At 43.6% G+C, this 15036-nt stretch overlaps 1 protein-coding gene across 1 annotated transcript; it reads right to left on the reverse strand.

Moving 5' to 3' along the window:
• Positions 1–5576: 5576 nt before the first annotated feature.
• Positions 5577–12060, reverse strand: SMCP (sperm mitochondria associated cysteine rich protein). The gene is made up of 2 exons (XM_002810184.4): positions 11881–12060; positions 5577–6227 (listed from the first exon to the last, which is right to left on the reverse strand). Exon 2 carries the CDS (start codon positions 6205–6207, stop codon positions 5857–5859), a length of 351 nt encoding a protein of 116 aa, XP_002810230.2. The 5' UTR covers positions 6208–6227; positions 11881–12060; the 3' UTR covers positions 5577–5856.
• Positions 12061–15036: the final 2976 nt, after the last annotated feature.

Consider the following 15036-nt stretch of genomic DNA (forward strand, 5'->3'; position numbering starts at 1 on the left):
AGGATATTATCCAGGAGAACTTCCCCAACCTAGCAAGGCAGGCCAACATTCAGATTCAGGAAATACAGAGAACGCCACAAAGATACTCGTCGAGAAGAGCAACTCCAAGACACATAATTGTCAGATTCACCAAAGTTGAAATGAAGGAAAAAATGTTAAGGGCAGCCAGAGAGAAAGCTCGGGTTACCCACAAAGGGAAGCCCATCAGACTAACAGTGGATCTCTCAGCAGAAACTCTACAAGCCAGAAGAGAGTGGGGGCCAATATTCAACGTTCTTAAAGAAAAGAATTTTCAACCCAGAATTTCATATCCAGTCAAACTAAGCTTCATAAGTCAAGGAGAAGTAAAATAATTTACAAACAAGCAAATGCTGAGAGATTTTGTCACCACCAGGCCTGCCCTAAAAGAGCTCCTGAAGGATGCACTAAACATGAAAAGGAACAACCGGTACCAGCCACTGCAAAATCATGCCAAATTGTAAAGACCATCGAGGCTAGGAAGAAACTGCATCAAATAACGAGCAAAATAACCAGCTAACATCATAATGACAGGATCAAATTCACACATAACAATATTAACTTTAAATGTAAATGGACTAAATGCTCCAATTAAAAGACACAGACTGGCAAATTGGATAAAGAGTCAAGACCCATCAGTGTGCTGTATTCAGGAAACCCATCTCACGTGTGCAGAGACACACATAGGCTCAAATTAAAAGGATGGAGGAAGATCTACCAAGCAAATGGAAAACAAAAAAAGGCAGGGGTTGCAATCCTAGTCTCTGATAAAAAAGACTTTAAACCAACAAAGATCAAAAGAGACAAAGAAGGCCATTACATAATGGTAAAGGGATCAATTCAACAAGGAGAGCTAACTATCCTAAATATATATGCACCCAATACAGGAGCACCCAGATTCATAAAGCAAGTCCCAAGAGACCTACAAAGAGACTTAGACTCCCACACAATAATAATGGGAGACTTTAACACCCCACTGTCAACATTAGACAGATCAATGAGACAGAAAGTTAACATGGATATCCAGGAATTGAACTCAGCTCTGCACCAAGCAGACCTAATAGACATCTACAGAAATCTCCACACCAAATCAACAGAATATACATTCTTTTCAGCACCACACCATACCTATTCCAAAATTGACCACATAGTTGGAAGTAAAGCTCTCCTCAGCAAATGTAAAAGAACAGAAATTATAACAAACTGTCTCTCAGACCACAGTGCAATCAAACTAGAACTCAGGATTAAGAAACTCACACAAAACCACTCAACTACATGGAAACTGAACAACCTGCTCCTGAATGACTACCTGGTACATAACGAAATGAAGGCAGAAATAACGATGTTCTTTGAAACCAACGAGAACAAAGACACAACATACCAGAATCTCTGGGATGCATTCAAAGCAGTGTGTAGAGGGAAATTTATAGCACTAAATGCCCACAAGAGAAAGCAGGAAAGATCTAAAATTGACACCCTAACATCACAATTAAAAGAACTAGAGAAGCAAGAGCAAACACATTCAAAAGCTAGCAGAAGGCAAGAAATAACTAAAATCAGAGCAGAACTGAAGGAAATACAGACACAAAAAACCCTTCAAAAAATTAATGAATACAGGGGCTGGTTTTTTGAAAGGATCAACAAAATTGATAGACCACTAGTGAGATTAATAAGAAAAGAGACAAGAATCAAATAGATGCAATAAAAAATGATAAAGGGGATATCACCACCAATCCCACAGAAATACAAACTACCATCAGAGAATACTACAAACACCTCTACGCAAATAAACTAGAAAATCTAGAAGAAATGGGTAAATTCCTGGACACATACACCCTCCTAAGACTAAACCAGGAAGAAGTTGAATCTCTGAATAGACCAATAACAAGCTCTGAAATTATGGCAATAATCAATAGCTTACCAACAAAAAAGAGTCCAGGACCAGATGGATTCACAGCTGAATTCTACCAGAGGTACAAGGAGGAACTGGTACCATTCCTTCTGAAACTATTCCAATCAATAGAAAAAGAAGGAATCCTCCCTAATTCATTTTATGAGGCCAGCATCATCCTGATACCAAAGCTGGGCAGAGACACAACAAAAAAAGAGAATTTTAGACCAATATCCTTGATGAACATTGATGCAAAAATCCTCAATAAAATACTGGCAAACAGAATCCAGCAGCACATCAAAAAGCTTATCCACCATGATCAAGTGGGCTTCATCCCTGGGATGCAAGGCTGGTTCAATATATGCAAATCAATAAATGTAATCCAGCATATAAACAGAACCAAAGACAAAAACCACTTGATTATCTCAATAGATGCAGAAAAGGCCTTTGACAAAATTCAACAACCTTCATGCTAAAAACTCAATAAATTAGGTATCGATGGGATGTATCTCAAAATAATAAGAGCTATCTATGACAAACCCACAGCCAATATCATACTGAATGGGCAAAAACTGGAAGCATTCCCTCTGAAAACTGGCACAAGAGAGGGATGCCCTCTCTCACCACTCCTATTCAACATAGTGTTGGAAATTCTGGCCAGGGCAATCAGGCAGGAGAAGGAAATAAAGGGTATTCAATTAGGAAAAGAGGAAGTCAAATTGTCCCTGTTTGCAGATGACATGATTGTATATCTAGAAAACTCCATTGTCTCAGCCCAAAATCTCCTTAAGCTGATAAGCAACTTCAGCAAAGTCTCAGGATACAAAATCAATGTACAAAAATCACAAGCATTCTTATACACCAATAACAGATAAACAGAGAGCCAAATCATGAGTGAACTCCCATTCACAATTGCTTCAAAGAGGATAAAATACCTAGGAATCCAACTTACAAGGGATGTGAAGGACCTCTTCAAGGAGAACTACAAACCACTGCTCAATGAAATAAAAGAGGATACAAACAAATGGAAGAATATTCCATGCTCATGGGTAGGAAGAATCAATATCTTGAAAATGGCCATAGTGCCCAAGGTAATTGATAGATTCAATGCCATCCCCATCAAGCTACCAATGACTTTCTTCACAGAATTGGAAAAAAACTACTTTAAAGTTCATATGGAACCAAAAGAGAGCCCACATTGCCAAGTCAATCCTAAGCCAAAAGAACAAAGCTGGAGGCATCACACTACCTGACTTCAAACTACACTGCAAGGCTACAGTAACCAAAACAGCACAGTACTGGTACCAAAACAGAGATATAGATCAATGGAACAGAACAGAGCCCTCAGAAATAACACCACATGTCTACAACTATCTGATCTTTGACAAACCTGACTAAAACAAGCAATGGGGAAAGGATTCCCTATTTAATAAATGGTGCTGGGAAAACTGGCTAGCCATATGTAGAAAGCTGAAATTGGATCCCTTCCTTACACCTTATACAAAAATTAATTCAAGATGGATTAAAGACTTAAACGTTATGCCTAAAACCATAAAAACCCTAGAAGAAAACCTAGGCATTACCATTCAGGACATAGGCCTGGGCAAGGACTTCATGTCTAAAACACCAAAAGCAATGGCCACAAAAGCCAAAATTGACAAATGGGATCTAATTAAACTAAAGAGCTTCTGCACAGCAAAAAAAACTACCATCAGAGTGAACAGGCAACCTACAAAATGGGAGAAAATTTTCGCAACCTACTCATCTGACAAAAGGCTAATATGCAGATTCTACAATGAACTCAAACAAATTTACAAGAAAAAAACAAACAACCCCATCAAAAAGTGGGCGAAGGACATGAACAGACACTTCTCAAAAGAAGACATTTATGCAGCCAAAAAACACATGAAAAAATGCTCACCATCACTGGCCATCAGAGAAATGCAAATCAAAACCACAATGAGATACCATCTCACACCAGTTAGAATGGCGATCATTAAAAAGTCAGGAAACAACAGGTGCTGGAGAGGATGTGGAGAAATAGGAACACTTTTACACTGTTGGTGGGACTGTAAACTAGTTCAACAATTGTGGAAGTCAGTGTGGCGATTCCTCAGGGATCTAGAACTAGAAATACCGTTTGACCCAGCCATCCCATTACTGGGTATATACCCAAAGGACTATAAATCATGCTGCTATAAAGGCACATGCACACATATGTTTATTGTGGCACTATTCACAATAGCAAAGACTTGGAACCAACCCAAATATCCATCAATGATAGACTGGATTAAGAAAATGTGGCACATATACACCATGGAATACTATGTAACCATAAAAAATGATGAGTTCATGTCCTTTGTAGGGACATGGATGAAATTGGAAATCATCATTCTCAGTAAACTATCGCAAGGACAAAAAACCAAACACCGCATGTTCTCACTCATAGGTGGGAATTGAACAATGAGAACACATGGACACAGGAAGGGGAACATCACACTCTGGGGACTGTCGTGGGGTGGGGGGAGGGGGTGGGATAGCATTAGGAGATATACCTAATGCTAAATGACGAGTTAATGGGTGCAGAACACCAGCATGGCACATGTATACATATGTAACTTACCTGCACACTGTGCACATGTACCCTAAAACTTAAAGTATAATAAAAAAAAATAATAATAGCATTATCACTGAAAAAAAAAATTCTCAGCATAAAAAAAAACCTACTGTGTGATTACATAAAATTCTTGAAAACACTAATTTGAAGGGACAAAAGTAGACCAGCAGTTTTCTGGGGACTGGTGGACCGGGAGAAGTATGAGAGAGAGAGTACAGAAATGCACTCGAAAAATTTTAAAAATGATATGTTAATTACACATCAAAAAGCAGTAAAAACGGAAGTTTACAAGTGTGCTTAATGAGGCTGATTTCTCTATTTCTACCTGTCTACCTGGACTAGTGGGGGTGTGCTTGGGGACAACTTATTGGAGGATGATGTCTTCTTTAGAGGGAAATAGGGCCTTGTGGCTGAGAGGAGTTTGAAAACTATGCACACTGAATAGCCACTCGGTGTCAGACCCTATGTCAGGCACTTTAAATGAATTATCCCTTTTAATTTTCATAAAAAATCTTTGAGGGAAGTACCATTATCTTCATTTTACATACGAGGAGATAGAGCCTCAGAGACACTGAACCCCCTGCTTTAAGATTGCTACTCTGTGACCGAGGAGCCAGTGCTGATCCTGGAAGATTTCGCTCTTTGCCGCCAGCCTCTGTGCTTTGCTGAGTCCTGGGGACTCTACCTCCAACTAAAATCTCTGGATGGGGGTGTGGAATCACTCCAAGGGACTTACATATTTTTGCCTGGTCTGGAGTGCAATGTGGCACCCAGGGACCCAGAGGAATTAGGATTCTTGCACTTTGAGTGACCAATAATCTTTTTTTTTTTTTTTATAAGGACTGAAGGGGTTCCTGGAATGCAGGACTTTCATTTTAAAACCAAGATGAGAGTCAGTCAACTAAGCTCCAGCTCAGCAGAGGTTTTGTTCTTCAAGATGCTAGTTCTTGCTGCTCGGACCTCCAGGACATGCCCATAATATTTCTTGGGCTCTAGGCCAGGCTGGTGAGATGGTTTCACAGGTAAGTAAAGGAACAAAGGGAGGCAATGTTCTTTTTATTGCTCTTTATTTCTGTGCTGTCTAAATGTCAGGATCACTAGGAAAGATGATTCTAGCCTCTTCATCCTCGCATTTCCAGATGGAGGCCTCTCTAGGGTAGGGAGCTATGATGGGAAATAGGAGCCTCTCATTGGGTGGAAATGGTAGTCACTGTGAAAACTGCTTCTCTAAACACAGGTCTAGCCTGACTCTCAGTAATCCCCCCCCCCCCCCCCACAAAGTGAAAGGCATGGCCCCAGGGACTTCTTCTTTGTTTGACTTCTTCTGCTCTCATTTGCTTGGCTTGGACTCATTTTGTGGGCTATAGGGCTGCTGCTGGGTTTGAGATCCCTTGTCCTGAGTTTGTGGTGAGTTGGGCTCAGACTCCATGTTAAGGGGTGAGACTTCAGGCTTGGTCTCCAAACCACAGCACCTGGCCTGAATGCAGCATGGGGGTTTTGGCTGGCAGCAGTGATTGTGTTTTGGTGGGCAGCATTGACTGCCTTTTGGCTGGCAGCACTGGTTCTGTTTTGGCGGGCAGCATTGATTGCCTTTTGGCTGGCAGCACTGGTTCTGTTTTGGCGGGCAGCACTGATTGCCTTTTGCTGGGCAGCATTGACTGTGTTTTGGCTGGTCACACATCTTCTGGACACCTGGAGGTACTAGAAAAAGAAAATAATATTCTCATCAGAAGGAAATCTGGGTGCCTGCTTTCATTTCCTCCTTTCTTGATACCCAAATACATCCGTCTTCAGGATAATGACTCAGACCGGGGTTGAGAAAGCAGAGCTGGATCCCTCAGAGAGGCCAGCCAGCCCCATAATTCTACCTTTGCATATGCCAGTGTGTTTGTTCCTTACTAGGCAGTCATTTGTCAGATAAAGAATCAAAAGACCAGAATATGTAAGCAATGTGCATAAGGTCTCTTAGCTAATGAGCAAACAGTGTGACCCTCAGTCTCCAGATCCTGAGTCAAGTGTCAGGCACTTCACAAACATCAGCTAATGTTATAACCGCTACCAGCCTAAGGTAGACATTTTTAGTCCACTTCACATCATATGAGGACCACTGAAGTCCAAAAATCCACCTCAGTCGCTTGTAAGTGATTCAAGCCAAGCTCTATCCCACTCCAGAGCATGTGCTTGTTCTTATCTCTAATGTGGCACCCATGGACCCAGGTGCAATGAAACTCTTGCACTTAGAAAGACCAACTGTCACACCCTTCCTGAATGCATCATCTTGTCCCATGCACGGAGCACTGTGGTGGTTACAGCGAGATGAAATGAAAAGTACAGTGCTCTTGGCATGGCAGGACTTGAGTTCCAGGCCTGGTTCTGCAACTCCCAAGCCTCAGGGATTGTGCAGTTCTGTTCATCTCTCTGGGCTTGTATCTCTTCCTCTATAAAGGGGCAGTGGTGGAGGTGAGGAAGGGGGAACTGGACCTGGTAGGTGTCCTCAAACTCAACCATTCAGCAGTTTTATAATTTCCTGATTCTTCTAGGTATAGAGAAAATCCAAACAACTCCTGCTTTACTTCTATCTACCCACCTCTCTCCTCCTAGGAAGTCCAAGCTCTCCTGGGAACGTCCCTGGGCCTCAGCCCAGGTATGCAGCCCCTGGAGAAGCCCCTAATGGTTTCTGCCCTGTCCCTCCTATGGCACATGATGAGAGGATGAATGCCACTGTTGTGGTCCCAGAGCAGAATAGAGGGTCTAGAAGTGGCCAGGAAACAGCAGACAGTGAGCAGGTTGTTATCTAGCCTCCTCAGGGAAATGTAGAAGCAGGAGAAATGAGCCTGTACCCCCTCTGGGGACTCAGCTCGCAAAGCCACAAACCCATGTCAGGAAGGTGCCAGGCCTGTCAGAGCCCTGTCACTGGTAGGGGAGGATGGGTGTGGGATTTGGAGTGACAACTGCTGAGGTGAGGTGGCAACCCCCTTCCGGCCTCTGGCAACCTTGGGATTGTGAGAAAAGCCTCTGGCCCAAATTAGTGGTTTTTTGTTTTTGTTTTTGTTTTTGTTTTTGTTTTGAAATGGAGCTTCGCTTTTGTCACCCAGGCTGTAGTGCAATGGTGCGATCTCGGCTCACTGCAACCTCTGCCTCTTGGGTTCAAGCGATTCCCCTGCCTCGGCCTCCGCAGTACCTGAGATTACAGGTGCCCACCACCATGCCTAGCAAATTTTTGTATTTTTAGTAGAGATGGGGTTTTGCCATGTTAGCCAGGCTGGTCTCGAACTCCTGACCTCTGGTGATCCAACCACCTCACCCTCTCAAAGTGCTGGGATTACAGGTGTGAGCCAATGCGCCGGCCCCCAAACTTGTTTTTTAAACTGAGCCAGTTACTGCTGTGGGCTTTCCACTAAGCACACACATGCCCATATCTCTGTGAGTGTGTGTGTGTGTGTGTGTGTGTGTGTGCACATGAGTGCATGTAGGCATGTGTCCATGCATAAATATAGGTACATGGAGAGGACAACTTGAGGTTTGTGATTATGGCTGTTTAGCAAATTGAGACTGCTTGAACTTTATCACGAGTCTTTATGGTTAGAGCCAGTGTGAATAGCTCCTAGTGGGGGCCAGCCTCTGTCCTGGCCTTCTCTCTCCTGCTGGGTGCTCCCTACCTGCCCTCCATCCTGTCCTGACCTGCTGTCAGGCTCCTTCCCCACAGTCCTGCTCCAAACACTCTCCCTAATGTTTAGAAAGCCACATCTCTTGTCTTGTCCTCTTCTTTTGTGTCCTGTAGGTAGAGGGACTCCTGGGGACAGTAGCTACAAATATCTCCTCACACTAAAGTCTTTCTGGGGGAGGGCTGGACGCGGTGGCTCACGCCTGTAATCCCAGCACTTTGGGAGGCCGAGGCAGGCGGATCACCTGAGGTCGGGAGTTCACAACCAGCCTGGCCAACATGGTGAAACCCTGTCTCTACAAAAAATACAAAAATGGGCATGGTGGCAGGTGCCTGTAATCCCAGATACTTGGGAGACTGAGGCAGGAGAATCGCTTGAACCCAGGAGGCAGAGGTTACAGTGAGCTGAGATCGTGCCATTGCACTCTAGCCTTGGCAAGAAGAGCAAAACTCCATCTCAAAAAATAAAATAAAGTAAAATAAAATAAAATAAAATAAAATAATTTCTGGGGGTTACCCCATGATATGGTTTGGCTCTGTGTATGTACCTCACAAGATCTGATGGTTTTATAAGCATCTGACATTTCCCCTGTTCTTATTTCTCTCTCCCACCACCATGTGAAGAAGGTCCTTCCCCTTTGCCTTCTGCCATGATTGTGTTTCCTGAGGCCTCCTCAGACATGTGGAACTGTGAGTCGATTAAACTTCTTCCCTTTATAAATTATCCAGTCTTGGGTAGTATCTTTATAGCAGTGTGGAAATGGACTAATCCACCCCAGGAGGACAAAAATCTGTATCATCCTCTCCCGAAGGTGTGCAGGATTCTCCAGTCAGGTGGTTGCTAAAGGACGCCTGTCAGATGACCTACTTTGCTATCTGAATCACCCTTGTGACTTTATAGAAGACCCAGGGCTGTGGCTATCCTGAATGATGGGTGACATGCTGTTAGACTCAACCCTTTTTTATCTGGGGATTCACCTAAATCCAGTTCATAGTGTACAAACTGGGTCCCATTGAGCCAGGTGTGGCCGACAGCGCCACCCACTAGAAACAGTAACTTTCAGACTCACACGTTGGACCCAGCCCCAGTCCAGACTCTCTTCACTTCCACTTTCTGAACCATTGGAACCTCATCTCAGGGTTTCTCTGTGGGAAGGAGGGGAGCACAGTGCTACCTCCTATAAGGACCCCTATGTTTGAATCTCCTGAACTAGAGCGTTAGGGTGAGAGAAGATTGGGAAGGAAGAGTTATCGCTTAAGGCCCTGCCACCTGGTATAAACCTTTCATGATCCTAAGTCCCTGGCTATATGGCTGCAGCCTGAACTGGGTCAAGGGCAGTTCCCACCTAAAAAAGGGAGAGTGACTTGGGTTAGGATGTTGGCTTTAATTCAGTCATGACTCTATCTCTGCCAGTTGTTCCTGGATTCATTCTATCTTTCAGGAAAAGGCCCCTGCTTCCATTTAAGAGGAAGACACTGGAGCAAAGACTCCTAAAGGATGGGGGTGGGGACAAGTCACCCCATTGCTCATTCTAGGTCAGAGGAAGCCGCAAAGAGGCTGAGGTGGCAGATACAGGCCCTGCGATGCCTTGACTTGCCCGAGAGAGAACAGGAAGGAGAGAGGTGAGCAATGGAGAGGCACACCAAAAATGGAAATAAGACAGAGACAGACCAGCATAAAAATAGGGAAGAGGTGAGAGAGTACAGGGCCATGTTCTCTACCACCTTTGCAGTGTTCAAAGCTGTTTGACAGGAAATGTGTGTGTGTGTCCACACGCACACACAAGCACACACTTGGGTGCCCCTGCAGCTGTACAGGGGTGAGTTTGGGTGTGCCGGGGTATGCAAGGAGCCCAGTATCTGCCCGTATCTCCTGGTTGTTTGAATCTGCTCCCTTAGGGGTCAGACCTAAGACTAGGTTTTGAGAGGGACGAGGGAGGAGTGAGCCCCTTCTGTTTTTATTTTCTGTTGTTCCTCTCTGTGTTTATTTTTGCCTTTTGCTACTTTTTTTCCTCCCTGCCTCTCTATCATTCTCTGGTCTTTCATCCTGTCTCTATCTTTCTGTCTTTTGTCTCTGGTTTACCTTTCTCTACTCTGAAGGTCAGTGCCCTGAATTGACCAAAGTGCAGAGTCTCATCACCACTTGGAAGTCCAGTTTGTTAGTGTCCATCTTTACAAGTCCAGACTCAGCTGTTTCTACAGAAGCAATTCTCATTCCAGTGATCAGAGGTGCAGAGGCATCAGGGGCACCTGGAGCCCAGGTCCAGGGGCTTGCCTCACCAGTCCCACCAACATCCCCACTCCAAGCATGTCCCCCATAGTCAGATCCTGGGAATAGGTCCTGAATGTGGAGGTTGTGCAATATCAGAGAAGCACAGCAGGTTAGAAACCAGTCTTGTTGACTGTAGCATAGGTAGGGCAACATCAAGTCCTTCTGCAACCTCACCCCCATGGATGCAGGTCCTGCCCCTCTGAGCCAGTGCTGTCTCCACTGTCTTCCTTCTGCCTGGTGAATATCTATATCCTCCACTTTCAGAACCCTGGCTCCTGTCCAATAAACCTGCCTCCTGGACCACTCTGCCTCCTGCAAGAGTTTCTTCTTAAGATTCTCTCCTTGGCCAGGCACAGTGGCTCACACCTGTTTTCCCAGTGCTTTGGGAGGCTGAGACAGGTGAATCACTTGAGGTCAGGAGTTTGAGACCAGCCTGGCCAACATGGCGAAACTCCATCTCTACTAAAAATACAAAAATTAGCTGGGTGTGGTGGCGTGCACCTGTAATACCAGCTACTTGGGAGGTTGAGGCAGGAGAATCACTTGAATCCGGGAGGTGGAGGTTACAGTGAGCCGAGACCTTACCACTGCACTCCAGCCTGGGTGACAGAGTGAGACTCCATCTTAATAAATAAATAAAAATAAATAAACAAATAAATAGATATTCTCTCCAAGCTCCATTTCCCTTCCTTCCCAACCATGCTGTGCACAGCCTGCCTCAGGAAATCTGCCTGATCATGTCAAACACTTGTGGTCCAGGGCCAGGGCCATCTTCCTAGCTCTTGTTGCTCTATTCAGAGAGGATTGATACAGAGCCCAAACCACCAGGAGGGCCCTGGCAAGGCAGCTTCTCCCTTTGCCCACCGGCCCAGCCTCATGTCCAGCCACTGTTCCCTCAGGCACCAGACTGGCTCAGAGCAGACACCTGCTGAATTTTCTCACCTCTTTCCAGGTCTTTGAACATGCTCTTTCCCAGCTTAAACCACCCTTCCTGGGTCTCTGTCCCCACATGCTCACTGAATATCATTCAAACCTGAAGTCTCTGCTTACACATCACTCCTCGAGGAAAACTTCCTTAACCCAAAGTCTCCATCTCCCTAAAAGGCTTTCTTGGATCCCCTATACTTCTCATTACATTTTTATAGTGGTTATTATTTCCCTAATTGTCTCACTTCTGTGGTCTGTTAGTTCCATGAGCACAGACATTCTCACTATCCCCACCCTCAGTGGCTCCCATGTCTTCGTCTTAAATAGAAGCAGGAAGTTTTTCCTGAAAGATAGGATGAATCCTGGAATCCTCTCATCCAACACACTGAATGGCATTGCATGGGTCTCAGTAGGTAAATATGTAATGAACGAATGAACACATGAAAAAGCCATGGAGAGAGGACCCAAAAGACAAGGTTTCTCTGTGTTACCTGGTCTGGCCACACACTTCTCAATTCACAATTTCCATGCTTGACTTCTTATGACTGATTCCAGTAGATATTATTGATCTTCCTCAGCAGCCTAGTGAGTCCATGACTATCAGAAGCCAAAGCCTTCTGAACCAGATGGGTTCCCTTCCCTGCTAATGCCAAGATTCTAAGCCTCTATGACACCATAATTCTCTCCACAGGACTCTATGCCTAGCTCACTCACTAGCGCCCCCTGCCTGCTGGAGAGTCTGTCTCTTTGGTTTCTTTCCTGAAAGATAAAAAGAAAGCTCCCTAGCTAACCCATAAACGTGCAATGACCTAAAACACAAATCTGTATTGAGTGTCTCCTATCTACCAGGCTCTGTCCTAAAAAGTGAAGTGTAGCTCAATGGGATGTAGTTTCCATTCTCAAAGATCTAATTCAATATGGAGGCAAGTCAATAGCCAACAATAGCATATGATAATAATGATGGTAGGATAAGCACAGGGGTCAGGTTTGGGGGTCAGATATGCTTCCTGGAGGGAGCGATATTTAAGCTGAGACTTGGAAATTGGAAATAGGAAGTTGGACATAGGGGTGTGTCTGGGAGGACATTTTCAGATCCAGAAATGTGAAAGTATAGGCTATTTGGTGGAAAAGCTCAGTGTGGCTGGAGCAGAGTGGGGAGTAAGGAGAAGGGGGAGATTCACCTACCTAGGTAGGTAAGGCTGTGTTAGTGAGGACCCTTTATGCCATAAGAAAAAGAGTTTCGACTTTATCCTGAGGACAATAGGAACAACTGAAAGGTTTTAAACAGGGGAGAAACTGGGATGCCTTAGGGGCCAGGACCCTATTTTATTCACTTTGATATTCCCAGTGTCTGGCTGAGCAATTGGCACATAAAAGATTCTGAAACTGAATCAACTGAATAGTGAATTGACTGAAATAGTGAGAAGAGAGAAGCATTTCATTATGTTTACTCTTTCCCTTTCTTCCTGTAGCATGGCCTCTTCGAGGACAGTGGCTAGGAAATTCTTTTCTTCTAGGAAGCATGCCTGCCATAAACATTTGTAGGACACCAGACAAGAGCACAAACAGAGGCTTCTGACCCCTGTGGTTCACCCCTGGTTCTCTCCCTACTCCCTGGCTTCATCTTGTGCCACGAGGGACCTCGGGTGTGCATGAGTGTAAATATCCTAGTCCATACCGTCCATGTTCTTTTCATACATGGATCTCTCAAACTGCCCCTCTCTTGGTCATTGAGACCTAGAAGTGAGCACAGTATTGGCTGTTTGAGTCTTCAAGAGGATAGACACATGAAGGTGGTCTCAGAGCCATTTGACAGAGATTTCTGGGGTCTTGGATAGCTGGAGTGAGGGAGACAGCAGCTCTGGGCCTGTACACTGGACCTATCAAATCATCCTATGGGGGTGGGTCATGACTGGAGGAGAGCCAGAGAAGGACTCTTTAAAGTCTGAAGTCCAGGACAGAACCACCTCGGCCAAAGGGTAGCACTCTTGGGAAGTATGTGAATTGTGCTTTTCATTCTATAATAGCCTATTCAAGTATTTCTCTTTTACTTGTCTTCTTCAGGTATTCATGCTTATACTTATCTCTAAAATTTATTCTCAGTAAAATGTCTGCTCTCATTCACATCTCCCAAAGTGTCTAACACTGTAGTTGGGACCAAAGGCTTAATCTATAAGAATTAAGTTCTTTCTAGAAAGAGTACAGAGAGGGAAAGAGAGGTAGAGTGAGAGAGAGAGGTGGAAATGACCAACAAATCTATGAAGAAATGCTTATTCATAACTAAAGGAATGCAAACCAGAAGATCAACGAGACACTGGCTTTTCTGTGACAGTCTGGCAAGAAATATGAAATTTTGATCACATTAGTTGTTAATGAATATGTTGAGAAACAGGTATTTTCATATTCTGTTAATGAGATTTCATTTTACAATCATGTAATAGGATAGTATATAGCTAATAAAAACATAGAGTCCACTTGTAGATGATGCTATGAAAAATTCTCCCAACTATGTAATCAAAGAAAGCAATCCAGTAAACAATATGTTAGTATATCCCTTTTCTTATAAAAAGAATGTATATATAAAGATATATACAAAATAAGATAAACATATATGTTAGTATACATAAATATTTTCCTAGAAGAATCAAATACACACAAACTATTTGAATTTTTAACCATGATGCATATTAGTTTGTTAAAATTAAGCTAATGAAGGCTATCTAGGAGGTGAGGATAGATATACTTTCTGCTCACCATTTAAGTTCTATTTCTAACACAATGTATGGAACATCCTAGGTACTAAGTCCACATTTAGTAAATAAATACATGGAAGAATAATTTAACCAGTACATTAACTTGGAACTCTTTGTGTTCCTGTTCTTCTGCCTGACTACTTCCTGCTGGAGTCCTTGGTTCTCTTTTCTTCTCCACCAACACTTATTTTCTTGGTTAGAACGTTCAGTCTCCTGACCATGAAGGCCATCTATATGTCAATGATGATGGTGTCTACTTTGTTAATAACAGCTGAGAAATCTCTCCGGAACTTCAGACTTTCATATCCAACTGCTTATTTATTTACTATTCTTACATGGATATCTAATAGACATCTCATATTTAACTTGCTCACAACTGAGCTATTGATATTTTCCTGAAAACATCCTCTACCCCTAGACATCTCAGCCCAGAAGATGCTAACTCTATTCTTCCATTTGCTCAAGCTAAAGACTTTTGAGTCCTCCTTGGCTTCTGTCTTGTATAACTCACACTCAGTTAATATCAGTAAATTCTGTTAACTTCAAAATGAACTCATCTGTAACTGTGGCCAACTTACTCTGAGACACCATGATCTCTTGCTGACTTTTCTAATCAACTTTTAACTGGTATCTCTGCTCTATTCTTGGTCCCCTATTGTCTGTTTTCAGCAGAGCAGTTGGGGTGGACTTTAAAACATAAGTCATATCATGCAATTCTCCTGCTCAAAAACCTGAAGTGGCTTTCCATGCCTTGCTGGGTAAATGGAAGTCCTCGCAATAGCCCACAAGGCCCTGCATTATTGACCCCCAACTCCACACACACCTTGGACCTCATCTCCTACTGTTCTTCCTGTCACTTGCTCTGCTGCAGCCACACTTACCTCCTTGCTGTTC

This window comes from Pongo abelii, chromosome 1 (assembly GCF_028885655.2).
Source record: "Pongo abelii isolate AG06213 chromosome 1, NHGRI_mPonAbe1-v2.0_pri, whole genome shotgun sequence".
In the NCBI taxonomy this organism is placed as follows: domain Eukaryota; kingdom Metazoa; phylum Chordata; class Mammalia; order Primates; family Hominidae; genus Pongo; species Pongo abelii.